The sequence below is a fragment of the Alligator sinensis genome, unplaced genomic scaffold, assembly GCF_000455745.1.
Source record: "Alligator sinensis unplaced genomic scaffold, ASM45574v1 scaffold973_1, whole genome shotgun sequence".
Taxonomy (NCBI): Eukaryota; Metazoa; Chordata; order Crocodylia; family Alligatoridae; genus Alligator; species Alligator sinensis.
Genome location: NW_005842622.1, coordinates 557,244 through 576,889, shown reverse-complemented (window position 1 = coordinate 576,889; position 19,646 = coordinate 557,244). Strand labels below are relative to the sequence as shown.

Sequence of the window (19,646 nt, the reverse complement as noted above, 5' to 3'; positions counted from 1 at the left end):
AAGTGAAACAAGACTTACACTATTGTGGCAAAGAGTCAAATGTGTGCATGCTTCTGCACTTATTTTACAGACTTGCGTGAAGTCCTGAGGTTTAAGAAACTTGTTCCTTGGGTAAATGGCATAGGGGAAAACAACTCCACTTACATTAGTTACAAGCCCATGGCATGAACAGTAGGAAACACTTGCATCTTACTGGGAACTGGAAAACCTTTTTCCCTTGCAACACAATCTCTGGCATAGCCTCATAGAGCTGTAAATCATGTCAGTCCATACTAATGAATGGTAAGGCTGATGTTTGTTCGGCAACCATTGGTCCTGGTGGATCATGGTGTATGGATGCGAAGTCACTCAGACCTCCAATGCTTATGCCTAGGCAGGAGTACTTGGAGCAGGAGGCTGCCTAGACCTTTCATATATTTCCCCCCACAGGCCACTGAGACACGCTACAGGCCAGGCCGTGTCCAGATGTTTGGTGCCTCCATAGCTGTATTTGCATAAGTGTCTGGGAATTGAAACTAGGTCTCCTATATGGCAAGCAAGGATAATACTACCACTGAACCACAGGGGACTCCTAAGGTTGGTGTGACCTTGAGACTATAGAAGAGAAAGCACAGCTATCCTCTGAAGCCACCTGTGGGACGGAATACATTGCCCTGTGACACTAGACTTCAAAATAAAACTTTAATGAGTGTTCTGGAAAATTGTTTTATAGGTACTTCCTAGAAAGATCATCAGTTCACAGGTTGTCTAAGTGCTGAAGATCTGGGAAAGCAGATGTGTGCGCTAATTTTAGATGCTAGGTTTCTTCCTTTTACTGGGGGTGTGTGGTGCAGGGGTGATAGTGGGGATAAAACAAATTAAATGTAAAATGAAAAATTTACTAGGACAGACTTGTGACTTGCAAGAATTAATAAGAGGCTATAAACTTTAGTCAGTTGCTAACCTTCCAAGACTTCCTGCCCTGCTGCATCTGTGTCCTTTTGCTGTAGCATGTTTGGTTTGCTGCTCATGTCTCTGAACAAGAATGAGGAAGTGAAACACCTGCAGCTTTTACTTTTTTTTTTGTCAAGTTGCATGTTGGGATATATGTGTAACTAATTCATATGCCAAGTTCCCCACTCTCCCCCATTTTTTTTAATATTTATCCTCCAAGTACCTCTAGTTGCCACCTCTAATGATAACACAATGACTCAGTAGTTGTATGGGGATGAATAGTGAATGAGTAAAAACTTTGGAAAGAAGAAGTGGTTGGACTGCAGTCAATGTCACAGCCCTTTATGTTCTCTGCTCAGCTGCTATTCTGCTTAATCCCCTTTTTTATTTGAATCCTAAAGTCATAAACTACCTTCAGTTTTGCTAATACGTCTTAAATTCATATTGCAAATAATATGCCCCTGATTATTGAAATATTTTTTTCTCTTAAAATTTATCATGTTTCATTACAATTGTATGTACCCCCTTATAGAGGCTATTTCTGCATCTGGTCTTTTGACAGGCACTAGTAAGTCTGAGTTGTGTTGTGGGTTTATAATGCAGTGACTGTTTGCAGGTGTGCTTGGCAAATATATTCGTTTTAATCCTCGTGCTCAAGTTCTTTGCAGGTGGATGCTATATCAATTATTCTTCATTCCTAGGGGCTTGCTATTTATGAAAAATGTAATCATTTTTTAAAATTCACATTTTTTAAATCATAGCAGGGTTTTCTTATGCTGTTAGTAGTGATGTTCTCGGAATAGTTCTCATTAGCTCTACTGCAGTAGGGTGAGTGCTGGTGAGTCTTTAGTGCCAGGAGTCCAGTCTTTCATTTGGGTACTGAAGCCCTCTGCCAGCGTATGGTATGGTTCTGTACTTTTTCTGTATAAACCTGTAATAATGTTGAGCACCAATATAGCTGGATGTAAAGGCAACTGAAATTGTCAGCATAGGAGGTATTTCTGCAGTTAGAATGAGCCGGTTTGCTCTCTGCTGTTAGCTGTACCTCTCTGCTTTCTCTTCATCAGAAACGTTCTCACCAGTTTCCATTATCACTTCCATCAGCCCCACAAAGTCACCCTCTGCTAAAGAAATGCCGGAGTCATTAGGGGAGGGGCTCTCTGCACTCTTCTGCTCCTTGGGGTATTGAGCAGTTGCACTTTCACTTCTTATATCTCTGGTAGTCCCAGGCAACTCCCCAGAAGCCTGGTCTGGGGCACTAGGTGCATCATCTGAGCTTGGGACAGGAATAGTGCCAGTATTTCCAAAGGATGATCTCTCAAGCACGGGGGAGGTCATTGGTGTGAAAGAAAAGCAAAGGGGGCTGTTACCATTGGGTGTGTGAAAGGAACTGGGGTGATCTGAGTTTGGGGTGCCAACTGGTGCCGTGTTCTCCAGAGTCAGCCGGGGATGTCGGCAGCCTTTCACGCTCTTCAGGTTCTTGAAGCCATCCTGCTTTTCACAGTCTGGAGATTCTGCTATGAAAGGGAATTTGGGGCTTTCTGATGTGGTGGACTGAACTGGACTCCTGATAGGGCCAGCCTCTTTATTTTTGCTGTTCAAATTGTTCCTTTCTTCCTCTACTGTCACCACCAGGGAGTCCCAGGCTCTGCCTCGTTCTGTTGGCCAAACAAAAGTTTCCTTAACTCCAGAACCAAGGGAACTTTGGCTTCTGTCCATGTCACTAGCTCTTGAAGGTGAAGGGTTGGCAAAATTCTCTCTCAGAGAAGCTGAGCATGCAGCGATGCTGGAGAGAGCAGGGGGCTTCTTGCGGCCTGGTCGTCTGGAGGGAAAGATCATTGGGATAGAGCTGATGGGTGTTTGTGGAGCACTGTAGAATCCAGGTCTCTCGAAGAAGGGGGTTGACATGAAGGCCTCAAACTCTCTCAGTTTCCTGTCTTCGTCCCGCTGGTCAGGAGAGCTGGAACTTGGATGGGAGAAGTCTCCCCTGTGCTGATTGACACTGGGCGGGCTTCCATGTTTGCCCACGTCTTGGTAAAAATAATGAGGGAAGGGAGATGTGGGGTCATTCCTCCTGCGTAGTAGGTTCATTGGGGAAGAGGACCTAGAGAAACTGGGTGAGCGGACACCTAGGAGACGGCCCAGATGGCCCAGCAATGGGGTAGAGTGGTTTGCCTCTTCGTTCTCTTTAATTTGCTCCAGTGGCTGGAATTCCATCTCTTCTTTCTGCATGCTGGGGGAAGCAAAACAGGCTGCTATACACAGTAATTCACTGAGAATGCAATATAGGGTTTTCCTTTTGTGGGGTGGGGGCAGAATACCAAGTAGGGGTCAGTTAAGATTGGGTTGGGAGGCAAGCTTGGGGAAACTTTAGCCCCACCCCTATGCTACCATAGAATGTAATAGCAGGGCCTTGGACTGGGAATCTCAGGCTACAGACAGGAAGAGGGGGCATTGCACACAATGGGGTAGAACATGACCACAAGTGCTTTGTGACAGAATGGTGAACGTCTCTCCCTGGGCAATGCAGATGCAGTCTCTCATTGTGATTCCACACCCAAGCGAGGATCTGAAAGCACTGACATCCAAAGGAAAGGAAATCTACTACTCTTGTATTGCACTGCCTTGTGTAAAGTCCAGCGTGCACCTAGATGCCATCGGTCATTTCACTTAGTGGCCTTTAGCTTCACCCACCTGATGTTAAAGGTTGAGCCAAGGAATGATGGCCGCTTGTACTCAGCAGTGGCTGCGGTGTAAGGTGGCTGAGGGTTGGAATCATTCCAGTATAGGTCCTTCTCCAAAATGGGAAGATCCTGGTGCATTTCATCCACAGCCAGAAGGGAGACCTGTAATGGGGGTGATGGGATTGTCAGACTCAAGGGGAGTAATGTTGTAATTGTGCATAGTTTATCATTGACAACAAAGGGAACTTTTACTCTGCCCCAAAGAACTCAGTCTGATATGGCAAAGGAGTAGGGAAGGGATGTAACATGAGAGCAAAGTGGATAAGCAATGGGCTTGATACATGGATTGAGAGTTACTAGTTTGTTTTCTTATGATGTCATAGATTCATAGAGAAATAGGGCTGGAAGGGTTGGTCTTCCAGAGGTTGTCTAGTCCAGCCCTTTGCCTGAGGCAGAATCATCCCTATCCAAATCACTGTATGCAAATCCCTAATCTAAACCCTTCATAAAACTACTGTCAGCCCTGATGCAACACAAGGCATAAAACCCTAACCTGCTATAGGTAAAGCAGGGGGACCACAGCAGCCAACATCCTGGCTCTATAGGCAGTCATTAATGTACACCTAAGAGATCCACTGCTACAGAGGAATGCAAAAACCCCCGCAGTCCATATCAATCTGACCATGCGGTGCAAAGGGGCAAGACCTAGCCAGGAACTTCCAGCATTAAGTCCCAGCAGGAGTATTGGCACACCCCAGTCAAAATCCTCAGCTGTGGCTGCAGCCAATATCCAATGCCTCTGAGAAAGGCTTAAAAATATCCTGACACTTGTAGTAGAAAGCAGGTGAGGGGGACAACCAGCAAAGCCTCCAAGCATGGGAAATACCCATAGTAGAACAAAGACATGGCTACACCTCTGTCATCCACTACCAGTGGCTGTCCAACCTCTTGAACACTTCCAGTGATGGAGAGTCCACAACTTCCCTTGGCAGTCTATTCTACTGCATTACTGTTCTAACAATATTTTTCCCCCAATACCCAATCTAAACCTACTTTATTTCAACTTCAAGCCATTGATCCTACTCCCTTCAGCAAAAGAGAAAAGAAGAATGAACCCAGGCCTCAAGACCTGCTGTCTGTCACCCCTGCATGATGGAAGAGTGACAGGGAGGAGATGCTACATGGACAGTTCACCCATGGCCTCCCTTCTTGTGTCTGGAGACCTTCTAAGCTGCCAGATGCTGCCCTCCTCTTTCTAAAAGCTGTGTTGTGTGGGTTATCAGGTCCCGTGGTTACCTGCAGGTTCCTGTCAATGAGCCAGTTGGTTTCAAAGTCATCGTCATCCTCTCCAAATGGGTTGATGAGCTGCTCAGCCACCTATGCAGTGACAGCAATGGCAAGGGTCACTGATGAGGCTTGGATTCCCCTCCCTGAGAGGGGACCTGTGGGTTTACTGGGCCCCAGAACAAGGCTGGGCTGAACCTTGGAAATAAATAGCTATGTATTTAAACTGACATTACTGTTTTGAATCAGCAGTGTTGTGGGAGTTAAAAAGAATGTGCTAATAGTCCGGCAACTGCCAGGGGAATTTATGGTAAGGTACACATTTGCTCTTTACTCTGTTCTGCCCAACAACCTTACAGCTAAGTCTCTCTCATCGGTCACTGCAGTCTCTGGATTCAGACTTAGGGGTGGCCACAAGGCAATGCTGTGCAAGGCCAGTGCAGTCAATGCCTCAGACCACCCTCCAGCTGGGCCAACAGAGCTTCCTGCCACATCCCAAGCTGGAGCAATGGGAGCCACTGCTGCAGACCACTCCCAATCTGAACTAAGGAAGCTCCCTGTCCCAGACCAGCTCCCTGTCCCAGCTGCTCAGGCCCAGCTAGTTTAGGGGCTGAAGCTAAGATTTTTTTGCAGGGGGAGGAGCACTCAGACATTGAGGAGACTTCAGCATTGTCCCCAGCCTCAGCTGGCCTACAGAGAGCAAGCTAGGCACTGGCACTTGAATGGGTGTCTGTTTCACAGCAGCTTGGAACTACGGTCATTAAGTCTAGTGGGCAGCCCTCAAGGCAGTTTGAGAAACTTCTGCCTGGGACTGGAAATCAATTCCAGGCTTCCCAGGTAGAAAGAAGTGTCTTTGCGGTTCAGAGTGCATGTCCTTAGACTCACCTTTAACCAGCCAGCGTAGAAGAAGAACTGCAAGAGAGTGAAGACAGGCACAAAAAGATCCAGCTCATGGCCAGGATAGGCCTTGGCTGGGTCCAGGAACTGCCGGCCGATCAGACAGGCCAGGAAGAAGCTATAAACAGCCACTGTGACCACCTGTGGGGATGGGGGCAGCAGGAAACAAGCAGAGGCAGGCATAAGTTCCCAGCTTGCTTCCCCCCAATTCCTTTTGACCTTACCAGCCTTCTGACCTCACCAGCCTTTGAGCTGAGGAGCTCTTCAGGACTGCTCACCCCATGGCCTTGCTAGGGTTAGTGTTTACAAAGGATGGTGTCTCTATGCACAGGGATGCCTTTCTGCTGAGGTTTTCATATGTAACCCCCACTCCTCCCTCATGTACCTTGCATTTAATCTCAGTACTGTTTCTTAAATGAACATATAACTACAGGGGAGAGATAAATCAAGGACAGTTGTGCAAGTGCTTTGCTCCTCCCTGGCAAGGATCACAAAGCACATAGGAAAAGAAGTCTCATAATACCCTGAGAAGGGCAGGTGAGGAAGCTGACGCATGCAACTGCTGAATGCCCTGCCCATGGTTGCACAGCAAAGCCATTGGCTGTCTGACAAAGCTGGTTCCTACAGAGCAATGAGTTTAGAAAGCAAGACTTTGTAGGGTCAAATGAGCCCACCACTACAGGCTGCCTCCCAGATCCTTGGACTTCTGCTTCTGGTCATTAGCTGAACCCAATGTAGACCAGTATAGACCAGCTGAAAGAGTCCCTTAATATTCCCATTTAGGACACACAGAATGCCTGTAGTGTTGTAAACCCCGAACATTCACCAAATCATGAGCAAGTCTCCCCAAAACTATGATCTTGGCACAAAAAACACAAGATAAAATATGACAACATAAAAAAAAATGATTTTCTCTCTTGGAAATGATCTTGAAATAATATTGAAAGACTAATAAATAGTCTTTTTTTTAAGCTTTTCTCTGTTACCATGAGGGCTGGGGCTTTTTTTATTTTGTGTAATTAAAATAGCAGTTGCCATGCAGAACCCAGAAGCAGGGGCTTTCAGGGAAGCACTAATGCCTTGAGGCTTGTAAGTGGGCAGCCCAGCACCTGCCACCTCTCTGTGGCTTGTGGTGCCAAGGATGCCATATGACATGCACCCTGCTTGGGATGGAAGTGCCCTGCAGTATATAGAAGGACATCTAATGTGATACACCCAGTGCAAGGAGAGCAGGACCTTGGGTCAGGGATTATGGCTAGGGCTACCTGTTGGAACTCCCCTTGCAGGAGGATGGAAGCAAAGAGAGTTGCTTCCATGGTAAAGGTTGAGACTCCCCCATGGATAGATTCATCCTCCCAGAGCCCGTAACCTTCCCCACAGCTAGGCAACCCAGTTCAGTGCAAGCTCAGCAAAGTAGGCTTAGTCCACACTGTATCTTGCTTTCCAAGGACCCACCGATAACTTGCTCCTGGCCTTGTGCCATCATTAGCTGAATCCCCACACACTGCTCTGTGCAGAAGGCTGTGACCGTGTTCAAGGACACCTAGTCACCCCCTGGGCAGAATGCTGGGGGGAGCTGGCTCTACTAGTGCAAGGCAGTAGCACATGGTGCAGGTGAGCATGAGAAGGGGTGACACAGTGTTGTCTCACATGCTGTGACCACCTAAGACACAGTTGTGACTGTGTGTGACTGTGATATTCTCTTGTCTTTGCCCCTGGTTTCCAGGAGGCTCTGTTCTGCTTGGGCTTCTAATAAATTCCTCCTTTATTGTCACCTAGTTCCTTGTTTCACAGCAGGAGTGAGCATTACCTGAGTAACTGGACTGTACAAGACAAAGGAGGGGGCTCCTGCCACAGTGTCTATCCTGGGCCTGAGGCCAGGAAGCTCTTGAATGGTTAAAAGGCCTAGTGTGTCTTACTCAGATAAACAGCTCTCCCTGCCACCGGGAACATAGGAGGCACCTCCCAGTTCAACCCATGCTGAATTCTCCAGCAGCTTGAGAGCAGTGTCCTCATTGTCAGCATAGTTAGGAGGGAAGAGCCTGGTTCACTTACAACCTGAGGAAACAGGCTTTGGGGTGGATATATGTAGAGAAGTGCACATGCACGTGAACATATAAAGTACATTTGTGTGTATTGTGTGTGGGGACACATTGGCTACTGCCTTGCACTAGTAGAGCCAGCTCCCCCCAGCATTCTGCCCAGGGGGTGACTAGGTGTCCTTGAACACGGTCACAGCCTTCTGCACAGAGCAGTGTGTGGGGATTCAGCTAATGATGGCACAAGGCCAGGAGCAAGTTATCGGTGGGTCCTTGGAAAGCAAGATACAGTGTGGACTAAGCCTACTTTGCTGAGCTTGCACTGAACTGGGTTGCCTAGCTGTGGGGAAGGTTACGGGCTCTGGGAGGATGAATCTATCCATGGGGGAGTCTCAACCTTTACCATGGAAGCAACTCTCTTTGCTTCCATCCTCCTGCAAGGGGAGTTCCAACAGGTAGCCCTAGCCATAATCCCTGACCCAAGGTCCTGCTCTCCTTGCACTGGGTGTATCACATTAGATGTCCTTCTATATACTGCAGGGCACTTCCATCCCAAGCAGGGTGCATGTCATATGGCATCCTTGGCACCACAAGCCACAGAGAGGTGGCAGGTGCTGGGCTGCCCACTTACAAGCCTCAAGGCATTAGTGCTTCCCTGAAAGCCCCTGCTTCTGGGTTCTGCATGGCACTTGTGTTTACGTGTGGATTGCATGTCAGGTATATGAGGAACAGAAGGGTGTGTGTGTGTGTGCATGTTGGATGGATGTTTATGCTGAAATACACAAGTGCTTTGGCTGTATATGTGGGGCTGCCTATTCGGCGATCTATACGGTTGTGTGTGGCTCTGCGTATATATATGGCCATCTGGCATCAACTTCACTGGGCCAGCCACACCACCTGGATGTCTGACTCCAGACTCCCGAATCAAATTTTATTGTCCCAGCTCAGCCAAGGCATACGCTCAAGAGGAGGGCAGAGAAAACACTTCAAGGATGTCTTCAGGGCCAGTTTGAAAAAAATGCAGCATTGACATCAACTCATGAGATTCTATTGCCCAGGACTGCCCCAAATGGAGGAAAAGTAGGTTGGAAGGATCTCAGGACTTGGAAACCTGATGACGACAACAGCAGATGGAGAAGTGGGAGCTGCAGAAACAGTGTGTTGCAAATCAAGAAGCTGGAGCCACCCAGCCAGCATGGAAACATGTGCCCAAGTTGCAACAGAGTTTTTTGATCCCAGATCAGCCTTGTCAGCCATCTTCGGACCCGCAGATAAGACATTCATGGAAGACAATCCAATCATTCTTGACTGTGAGGGATTCCCAAAGAAGAAGGTGTGTAGAGATGTGTGTGTGGATGGTAATGTGGAGATATGAATGTGGGTATTTAGGTGGGTATATTGGAGTCCATGTATGGGTGCACAAGGAATGGAGTCCATCCATAAATATTTCTATTTGTCACGGGCACATATGTATATACACCCATACATACATATCTTATGTCACATATGTATGTATGGGTGTATATGTGATATATAGAGAAGTCTATATGCCTGTGGGGTATGTACTATGGAGTCTGTACATAGGTATGTATGGGGGGTTCCTGTGTGTTTCAAGGAGTCTGGCCAGTTCCTCAGCATGTCAGTTCTCTGGTTTTAGTCATTTCCCACAAAACTGTGGAGCAGAAAGGCAGGATCAGAACAGTGAATACACTGAGTGCATGCTCTCACCTGAGTGTAGACCAGAGGGATGCTGATCCAGTCATATCCGTAGAGCCTCCCACACTGGCTTCGCAAAGTATTTAGTTCCTGACAAGTAAGGAACAATAGAAAAGGACTGGACCATTTACCATAGATCTCCTTGTTTCCCTTCCCAGAGCAGTCACGTCATATTAGCCCACCCCATGTACTTTTTACCCTGTACTGTTCCTCTTAGGGGATCTTAACCATGCTCAAACACATCTCCCACGTACAGGGAGGAAGTAATTTGATTTATTTGGTCCTGAGCATCCCTCATTTCTACCATCCCAGTGGAGAAACAGTGGGATACCAGGCTTGCTTGTCCTAGAGGAAGACTTTGTCTCCTGGTGATGGGACAGGGACTCATGACTTAATTCTCTCCTCATACTGGTACAGATCTGAAGTGGCTCCCCTTGGGTCAGTGGAGCTACATCATTGTGAAGCAACATAAGTGAGAGGAGAGCCACATCTCTTCATTGCTATGTGCCTAGGCTCCCCCATGCCCCTGCTGAACTAGCTTACCATACAAAGCCCTGGAAAATCCTTTCCATCCATCCACGCCATATCTCCTCAGGGTGAGAGGGTTTTGGTTTTCTCCCATTCGTTGGCACACAGGAGTGGATGCATAATGGGATGTGATAGGCTCTTCCTAGGCTCTTCCATAAGCCCCATTTCACCCTGACCAGCAGTGATTCCCTTAGCTGCACACAGGAAGGAGGACAGGGCTGCTTGCTCTCAGATTCCCGCCCCCGCACTCGCTCTTTCCAGGACTCACATTGAGGATGCCCTGAAGGAGCACGCTGTCCCGGATCCTGCCCTCATTCCGCGCCTTCACAGCCAGGTTTGAGAACCACACGCATGGGATCCAAAACTTGTTGTGGGGGGAATGCAGGCTCTCAAGCTTCTTGTGTTCTTCTGGTGTCATGAGGCCTACATGGACAAGAAAAGATATGGATGAGTGCGGGAGCAAGGACAACAGGAAGCCACAGCCCCTCCTCCTCAATGGCACATGAAGAAAAACCCAGGCTCTTGTGAGAAGGAAGCCAGGGGTATGCAGCCCAAAATACAAACAAAGCAAATTGTTGTTCTGGGACCCACACTTCAGAGAAGGTCTCATGGTGTCAAGGAAATTCTGCAGTTCCTGGGTCTGCCTGGTCCCTGCCAGGATAGCCATGGCAGTTAAGGTGTCTTGCTGTGCCTCTAGAGGCAGGAGCTCAAGACCTGCTCTCAATTTATGCCATAGACTACCTCCAGCTGACCTAGCTAAAGGGATAATAAAATCATAGCAAATTAGGTTTAGAAGGGACCTCAGGAGGTCATCTAGTCCAACCTCCAGCTCAAGGTAGGACCATCTCCAACTAGATCATCCCAGCCAAAGCTTTGTCTAGCCAGGTCTTAAAAACCTTCATGGATGGAGATTCCACCACCTCTTTTCAGTCTGGATACCTTGCTTTTCAGACTGGGGATTCAAAGAGAGATGGTGTGGTGTTAGCCACATCACCCTCTTGTGTGCCTTTGGCTATAAAAACTGTGTGCTTTAACCACATTAGCCTGCTGGCTCTTTGCCTTTGACCTGACCCAGTACAGGAAGAGGTGCTGCCCTTGGGTTAGGGCAGGCTTGTCCAATTTCTAAGCAGTTGAGGGCTGTACGCTGCATGACCTGCATTAGTGGGGCCACAGGCACCTTGGTTCCACAGCACCATGTGGACTTCCTAATCCCCACTCTGAGCTCCCAGGCCCTGGGCTGCCCTCACATCGCAGGCTGCATCACACCATACTGCCCCCCTGGGGCAGGTGAAGAAGAAGTCAGACAAGGGAGTGTGAGCCCAGACCCCAGCCATCACACCAGTAAGAGCAATGGGGAGAAGTGGCCACTGGGTGGAAGCCCAGAGGCCACAAGTTAATCCCTGCCAGTTGGACAGCCCTGGGTTAGGGTATTTCCAGCCTGAATATCTTTAAGGACTGGGTATTTTGTGACGTCCTTCTTTGAGGCCTGCACCTTGGCAAGGTGAGAAAGCTTGTGTGCTTCAGTGATCCTGAGAGCTTTGCAAACAGGACAGGACAAAGACGAGGGACTGGCTGAAAAGTTGTTTGCAGGCCCTCCAGGCCTAGAGCCTCTCCTTGTAAAAAAAACAATTCTAGACACACCAGGTCACCACCTTGGCAAACAGCACAATGGACATGAATGGCAGAGCCTTTTTCATACAGTATGCAACACCTGATGGTGCATGAAGGATTCAGATTTTACTAGGTGTTTAGAGCAGAGGATCAGGACAATAGCAAGGCCAGTGCTGTTGAAATTACAGCATTCTTCTGAGTAGCTTGCAATGACTCTGTTTACCCAATGAAGGTGGTCTAGGTCTCAGGTACATACAGAGCTCTCCCAGGCAGTGTAAACCCTGAAGCCTGGGGTGCTTCTCCTTTTTCTGTCCCTCAATGATGCTCTGGAAAAAGGTATTTTTTTAATTGAAAGGCTTGGGGGACAATGCTAGATGAATGGGTTATTCACATCAAGCAAGCATGCTCTTTGACAAGGAAAAAAACAGAGGACATTCTACCCACGAGTGCCTCCAAAACAATGCTGCACAAATACTGTACACAACTAAACAATCACAATGATAAGCATTGTAATCTCCTTTGGGGAAACTGCAGATGGAAAAAAATGGGGCACTGAGAAGTGCTGACTTGCTAAAGGTAACATAGTTGGTATGAGAGATGGTATTAACACAGCTGCATCACTTCCTTTCTGATCCTCAGCACACCCCCTCTTTATTGGTCCCATTCAGTTGAAATCAAAATCCTCAAATTGACCTTAAAAAGTGATGAAACTAATGACCACATCACTGTTTCCTGGGGTTTTCTATACCCAAGCTGCTATCAGAACTCCCCTTACTATTAGCTGCTCCACGTTAAAATGAAACTTGATATTCAAGGTCCTCACTGTCGGATTGACAAAAGAAATCCATATATAACACACTTGCCTAAAGCAGAGGTAGGGAACCCCTGGCATCCATGTCACAACATAGCACGCAAAGGCATTTTGCTTGGCATGCACATCTCAGGGAAGAGGCTGGGACTGTGCTGCCACAACAAAGGTCAGGCCCCTCACGGCTCCCCCGCTTTCCACCCTTGGCATGTCAACATCTTACAAGTCAAGGTTGAGGGTATTTTTGGCACTCTGCCCACAAATCTTGCCAATCCCTGGTGTATAGGAAAGGAGGTGGAAAATGTAGGCAGTTTAGTGAAAAGCAGTGACCTTCAGTGGCCACTAGATAGCACCAGCACCTGGGAAACAAGTCTGGAATGAGCTGAAACTGCCTTTGAGCCTTACTAGTATGGAGAGACGCCTGGAAGTTAGCAGGTAAAAATTCTGATCTGTCTTTCTGCATTTCTTTCATTCTTCTCTTAATGTGTATTTTCTTTCTGACGGTATCTACATCACTAGCTGCCAGTCAACCATCCCTGCAAGAGTAGTGCCCCCTCTTCCCCTCCCCACCAATGCATAAATATGTGCAATAGTTACCCTGACTTCCAGTAAAATGCACCACACTGCAGGTGTGCATTTAAGTCCTATTGTCCAGCCTCTGGCTGGCTTTGTTGGCCCTTTGCAATGTGGTTCCCTTCATCTTCTCAGTGAAGCTCAGAATTCATAAGCAAGTGTCTACTAACAGATTTTGGGCGACATGGTCATTGGATGTTTAGCCACTGACTCAAGTGGGTGCAGGAATGAGGGTGATCCAGTGCCCCTTGGCAACCTTACAGTAACAAACCAGAGCCCGCTGCTATGAATGTATCAGGAATCCTGCAATAATAAGTTACTATACTCTTGTCATGTGGAATTAATCTGTGTGGACCCCACCAGCTGTACAATGACAAGTGTGTGTGTAAAAATGGAAAAATGAATTGTGATTAGAAAAGAGATTTTGTGCCTACGCCCCCAAATGGCTAGTGGTTCGACTTCTTGTGGAGGGCAAGCAGGTTGGTTTGGGTTTCACTGACCCCTTACCCAACTCTGACTTTTTGAGTCACAAGTGTTTTAGTGAGCATCTTCATTTGTTTTATGAGCCACACAGTCATTTTTCACACACTTCAGTCAGCTGCACTCCCAAGACTATAGTTTGTCCTCTGGATGATGACACCAGAAGGAAGGTGCTGGTACATACCTGCTCTCACAATATGTTTCATACTTGGGAAGCGCTTGTAGACAGCAGTGCTGACAGAGCGGAGGATCAGCACACTGCACAGGTTGCTGTAGCGCATCATTGTACGCCGCAGGAGGCGCCCATATTCATCCTGTCCATCCACATTACAGGAGACCAAGTTCATGATGCGGTCAGGCCAAGGGATGCTCTCATACTGTGCCCACCAGCGAGACACCACTAGGGCCACGTAGAAACCTGGAGTGGAATTGGCCAAGTTAGCCCATCCAGATGCCCACCTGACATGGCAGAGTTAGGGGGAGAAGTCTATCTGTCTACATAAGCATGAGAGGCTTCATTGCAAGGATCTTGTCAGGCATGTTCAGTAGCATGCAGAAAGGGACCTTTCTCTTAGGAATCTTCCAACAGGCTGGGTGCTGCTGGCATTCAGAGCCTAGGTCCCCTGCCCTTGAGCAAAGCCCTAAATATTTCTATGCATACAAAGAAAAAATGCTGTCTGCTGGGAGCACCTGTCTCATGTTTCACAGAAGTGATCAGAGAGGGACCACCCTCTTTGGAGGCCTTTCTAGAAGAAGGAGGGCAGGGGAACTCCTGCCCCCCCATCCCAATATCCTACAGAACAGTGTTGGGGAGGAAGAGAAAGCATCCCTTCATTCTCCCAGCCCTGTGTTTCTAAGCGAAGCTTCTTACCCAGTACGAAGGACACGGGGATCAGCTCAGCGTAGTTGTTGCAATACAGAGCCAGCTTCTCAAACATCAGCCTTTGGCTTTCATTCAGGACCAGCCTGAAAAGGGGACACAGGGGCACAGTCAGGGGCACAGTTCTGGCTGTAAGCTATGCAGAAGACTGCCCTCTTCAGCCCTGCCTGTGTGGGAGTCTCCTGAGTAAAGCAAACCTGGGCCTTTCCAAGGGAAACACGCTCCTGATCAAACAAGGAAATGTCACTGTAGGAGGCACCACATGATGCCATCCTGTTCAGGACACCTGCCAAAAGAAATCACCCACCGGCCAGCTCAGGACTTATTTTTGTGGCAAATGAGCAATTGTCTGGCTTGACAGGCAATATGTAAATATCCCACTTAGGAGAGCCATGATGGTCAATGCAGAGATGCTGTTTGATGTTAGAGAAGTGCTGCTGAGCTGGGTTGAGCACTACCATGAGGATAAAATCATCCAAAACCTCTGTTGCAGCGTTTCCCATTCAAACAGTCTCTAATGATGGCAAGGTGGACAGGTACATCTTCTGTGTACATCAGAGCTGCTTTCTGGGCTTAGCACTACAGAGACACACCTTCACTTAAGTTATAAGAGCTCACTGACTTCCCCCATAAGAAACAGAGATGTCCCCCTCCCTCCAAAGACTCCATGACAAACCAGTAGGCAGCAGGAAGCTGGGCAGAGACCAGCTGCAGAAGAACAAGCAACCGGGGAACACCACTAGGAGAGAAGAACAGCAAGGGAGAAAGCAGTGGCTGCAGCTCAGTAGTTTAATCCACAACCAGTGCCATAATGAGGGGGGTGAGTTGGGCAACCACCCTGGGTGCTGAAGCAAAGGGGCGCCAACAGGCACTGCCCCGACGGGGCCGGACATGGTACTGAGCCACAAGCTACTCATTTGGAGGAGCACAGGGATGGGGGAAGGACAGCTCCCGCTGCTGCGTGCACTCCTGGGCAATCATGGAGGGGCATGTGCCCCCCTGAATCTGTGTGCGGGGCAAGAACGGGCAGTTGCTGCAGGTTGCCCTGGGCACCAAACTTCATTGTTACGGCACTGGCCACAACACCTGAAGGCAGGCTGAATACTATGTTAATTAGAAACCTCTGTTCAAGGGCAAGGCCATGGGACTCAAAAGAGGCAGATCCCAGTGTACAAAAAGCCTGGCACCTCAACCAGAGAGCTCAGTCTGACCCTAACTCCCACTGGGAGCAGAACTCTTGCTGGCCTGTGTTGTAACAGAAAGGAGTGGCAAAGAGCCAGCAGCCAAAGGGTAGGAGGTGGCTGGGATCCAGAGAGACTCAGAAGGGGTTTATCAATAACTGGCATAGAACTGGGTCTGGCTGATAGAGGTGGTAAAGAGATCACAGGAGTGCCCGAGAAGCACCCAGCACATAGCCCAGGAAGGGTCAGGGACCACAGGGGGCTGGCACAGAGAGTGCAAGCAGCCTTGCCTGGATCAGAGACTCCCGGTGCTGGGACAATGTGTGAGATGGGGCCAGGGGCCCAGAGAACAAGACTCAGAGAGGCTGAGAGGGCTGAAAGCCTTGAGCCTAGTGTTATCAATGGTGAGTTGCTAAGGCTGAGAAAGTCTGAACAAGTGGGCCAGGGCTGGAAGCCTGCAGCCAGAATTTGGCCTGAGGCTTCTACAAAAATTGTGGACGGTGTAAAACCTGCAAGGCATAGGAAGGGCTGTAGGGGAGCATGGAGACCACAATTTTATCCTATAAAACCATTAGGCCAGAGGGGTCTGGTCCCCACATAGAGAGCCAGTATCGACAGAAGTTGGAGCCCTGCAGGGAGAGCTGGTGTTGAGGGGGGTCAGAGCCCCAGAGTGATTGAAGGCAGTACCCCAAGGCCAACAGGCAGTACATGATGGGGTTGAAGCCCCAAATTGGCCAGGTCAGTTGGAGCCCAAGGAGGACGGCATATAGAAAGAGAGCACCCAGAGCTCACCAGGCTTGAAGGGCAGCCTCCCCTTTGTATTATTTCCATCCAAGTGTGGCAGGTGAGGCAGTACGGTGACACCCTGAGAGGCTAGAGTCAGAGCAGGGCAGGACTAAGGCTTCTACCAGGGAGCATCATGGCCACCCTTGGGGTCCATCCTGTTACAGTCCCAATACCCAGTGTCAGGGCCTCTGATCACACATGCCTTGCTTGGCTGGGCCAAGCACCTGAGCTACCACACCTGTCACTGATCCCTGACTAATGTAACTGCCCCAGTTCTCTGCAGCTGGATTGGCTGCCAAAAGCACCACTCACCCCTTGTAAGCACACCTGCAGCATCAGGCTGCAAGCATGCCTTGACAAAGCCTCAGTCTATTCTAGCAAGCCTTGCATTCACTGTTCTCTCTGGTTCTCCTGACTTCTGATCCCAACTTTGGCTCTCCTGACCCTGATCTTTGATCTCCCCTGAAACTTGGTGCTGGCTCTGCTCTCTCTAGTTTCCCTTGCATCCTGACTCAGCTTGGCTTCCTTGACCCTGATCCCAGATTCTGCTTGGAACCTGGCACCAGCTCTCTGACCCCTGGCTCCTGACCTCAGCTCATGTCTCAGACTGTCTCTCTTGGATCTCCCCTCTCAGCTCCTGTGGACCTGGGTCCCACACTCCCTGCTCCACCAAACCAGGCCCCAACCTGTTGATCTGGTAATTTGTACCCCCATCCTCTGACATCCTAGTTGTCCTGCCTATATTCCAACTGAATCCGCACATCCAGATTCAGGGAAACCACCCTGCTGGGGGATGGAGTAGCCCCTGTATATGTGTAGCCTGTTTATTTACATCCATGGATCCAGGAACTGCTCTTCTGGGGATGATTATTCGCTGTCCCACCAAGGAGTAACCATCCTTCTTCTGTGAAGATGGTCATCTCATGTATGTTTCACTAGGGACTGGGAGAAAACTCTACTCCCACTGACATGGAAGAGCCATTAGATGCTAAATCAGGGGCGGGCAATTATTTTGGGTGGAGGGCCGCCTACTGAGTTTTGTCAAGCCTTGAGGGCCGCATGGGTAGCCCTGTTCCTTAACAGGTGTTCCCCCCTCTTTACCAACTTGTGACTAGAAGTCCCGCCCCCTGACCCCTGACCTTTGCCACCAGAAATCCCTACCCTTGCCCCCAGAAGTACTCCATTTAGCAAGGGGGTTTGCTATCTCGGAACCAGAAAAATACCAAATTATATTCTAAAAAGCAAACATCTAAAACATTCATTATTTGATTTTTTAAAATATTTTATGTCCTGGTTTACATGTGTTTGTGTAGTGTACATAGAGGTGATTGTATATAATAGCTTAAAATTAAGTCTTACTCTTATATACTGTGGGGGGTGGGTATAGGTTTGTGGGGGGCTGTGGGTGTGTGGGTATGTGGAGCATGGGTGTGCCTGTGGGGGGTGGATAGGTGTGGGAGGTGTGGGTGTGGGTTGAGGGAGTGTGTGGGGGGTGTGTGGATATGTGGAGTGTGGCTGGGTATTGGGCTTGTGGAGGGCTGTGTCTGGGGGAAAGGATGGCTGGGGTGTGTGAGGGGATGTGGGGATCTGCATGTATGGCAGTGCAAGGGGGGGTGTGGATGAGTGTGTATGGTGGGGTGTGCATGTAGGATTCACCGTATGAACACACACACACACACACACACACACACACACAGAGTCCCTTCCTATATACACACAGTCCCTCCCTACATACACCCACTCTGGGGTACTAGTGCAGGACCCCATGTTCCCGCAATTTGTTCATGCATCTGGGAGCCATATGGTGCTGGAGCAGTTTTGGGGCAGGAAGGCAGGGAAATGGCTGAGGGTGGGGTAGGCCTGGGCTGCTGCATCCTGCTGCCAGCTCCCCCTGGATCCTGCTGCCCTTGACTCCTGTCATCTTTGACAGGCAGCCAGGAGCAGATAAATATTAATTTTCTAATCTTTGGGGGGACCCTGTGGGCCAAATAGAATGGCTTGGTGGGTCAGATTCGGCCCATGGGCCATATTTTGCCCACCCCTGTGCTAAACTATGGGTGCAGACAGAAGTTACATTTGTTGTATGATTGACCCCTCTGAAAGCACTCTACAGCTGTGCCATGACACATGCACAGATGCAGAGTGCTTTAAAAGTGGCCAGTCTCACAACAAATTAATCCTCATCAAATGAAGGATCAGATGAACGTGCTCCACTTCGGAGTGCATTAGGGATATTCTGTTCTCCCCCCCTCCTCCAGTAGATGAATGTCTGTTAGGTTAGAGGGGCTGCTCTTACTCATGGTGCTTTATGTAAAGTGCCATGAGTTAGAGCAGGGGCCTGTGCATCTGTCAGCACCCTATGTTAAAGCAATAGAAAAGGAGCTTTCCTCCCTGGAAATCTATGTAAATCCAGGAAGCAGGTCTCCCCTCTTGTTTAAACTGATACCACTTCATATAGCCAGGATATATTTTAAATGTTTCTTGCTCAGTTCCTTTTTGCCCATATAATTATTTTTTATTCTACACAGCCCAGTCACCCATGGTAATGACAGGCAGAATCTGGAGAGATATCTCAGGGCCTGGGTGAAAGATGAAGCTTACCTGTAAATGAGACTGATGGTGAAGTAGAGAGTGATGAAGATAAGGAACTCACAGTAGAGGAGTTTGTAGATGCTCCCTTTCCATTGGAGCAGGAGCTGCGAGAAAGTGCCCAGGCGGGCATTAGCCACACGATTCGTGTATGTCACCGTCATCACAGATCCTGTTAGAAACAGAATAGACACAAGCTGAGGCTATCAGGCATCTTACCAAGGGAGTGGAGGCAGGGGCAGGCCTGGAGAGCTACAGCAAGTCCTTCAGATGGTGGATCTGAGTGAGCTAATAATGGATTTCTGTGCATTACAGGGATGCTATTGAGAAAGGGACACTGGAGAGGACAGCTCCTATCCCAACCATTGAGTGCCTTATAGTGAATTTAAGCACCCACATATGATTCCTTTCCACTCAACTTGAAAATCCACGAATGCATCTCCTTTCGCAACACACTATCATCTTGGTATTATGACAGAGTTGCAAAAAAAGCAGTGAGGAGGAGGAGGAGCCACCCACTTTTGGTATGAACAGTTTTTTTCTGGGACTTGAGCAGGGTGGAATAGAATTGGACTTAACTGCCTTAGTTTGCTTAGACTACTCTAGAAGTCCATCCCAGTAGAGAACAGATAGTAGCTCTAGCTCTCTCTGTGATCT

General features: G+C 48.6%; 1 protein-coding gene across 4 annotated transcripts in view; it reads right to left on the bottom strand.

The window, feature by feature from the left end:
* Positions 1–26: 26 nt before the first annotated feature.
* The window catches only part of LOC102386369 (bestrophin-1), a 43,738-nt gene continuing 24,118 nt past the window's right edge, over positions 27–19,646 (bottom strand). The window contains exons 2-10 of one of the 4 annotated variants that reach the window (XM_006033341.2): positions 19,002–19,161; positions 14,425–14,519; positions 13,738–13,971; positions 10,350–10,504; positions 9,566–9,643; positions 5,787–5,939; positions 4,914–4,994; positions 3,628–3,779; positions 27–3,166 (exon numbers count right to left, since the gene is read on the bottom strand). In XM_006033341.2, the coding sequence (XP_006033403.1) occupies positions 1,969–3,166; positions 3,628–3,779; positions 4,914–4,994; positions 5,787–5,939; positions 9,566–9,643; positions 10,350–10,504; positions 13,738–13,971; positions 14,425–14,519; positions 19,002–19,153 (2,298 nt within the window). In that variant the 5' untranslated portion in view covers positions 19,154–19,161 and the 3' untranslated portion in view covers positions 27–1,968. The remainder of the gene's footprint in view (positions 3,167–3,627; positions 3,780–4,913; positions 4,995–5,786; positions 5,940–9,565; positions 9,644–10,349; positions 10,505–13,737; positions 13,972–14,424; positions 14,520–19,001; positions 19,162–19,646) is intronic. The other 3 variants (XM_025215099.1, XM_025215100.1, XM_025215101.1) reach the window with 3 other exon arrangements.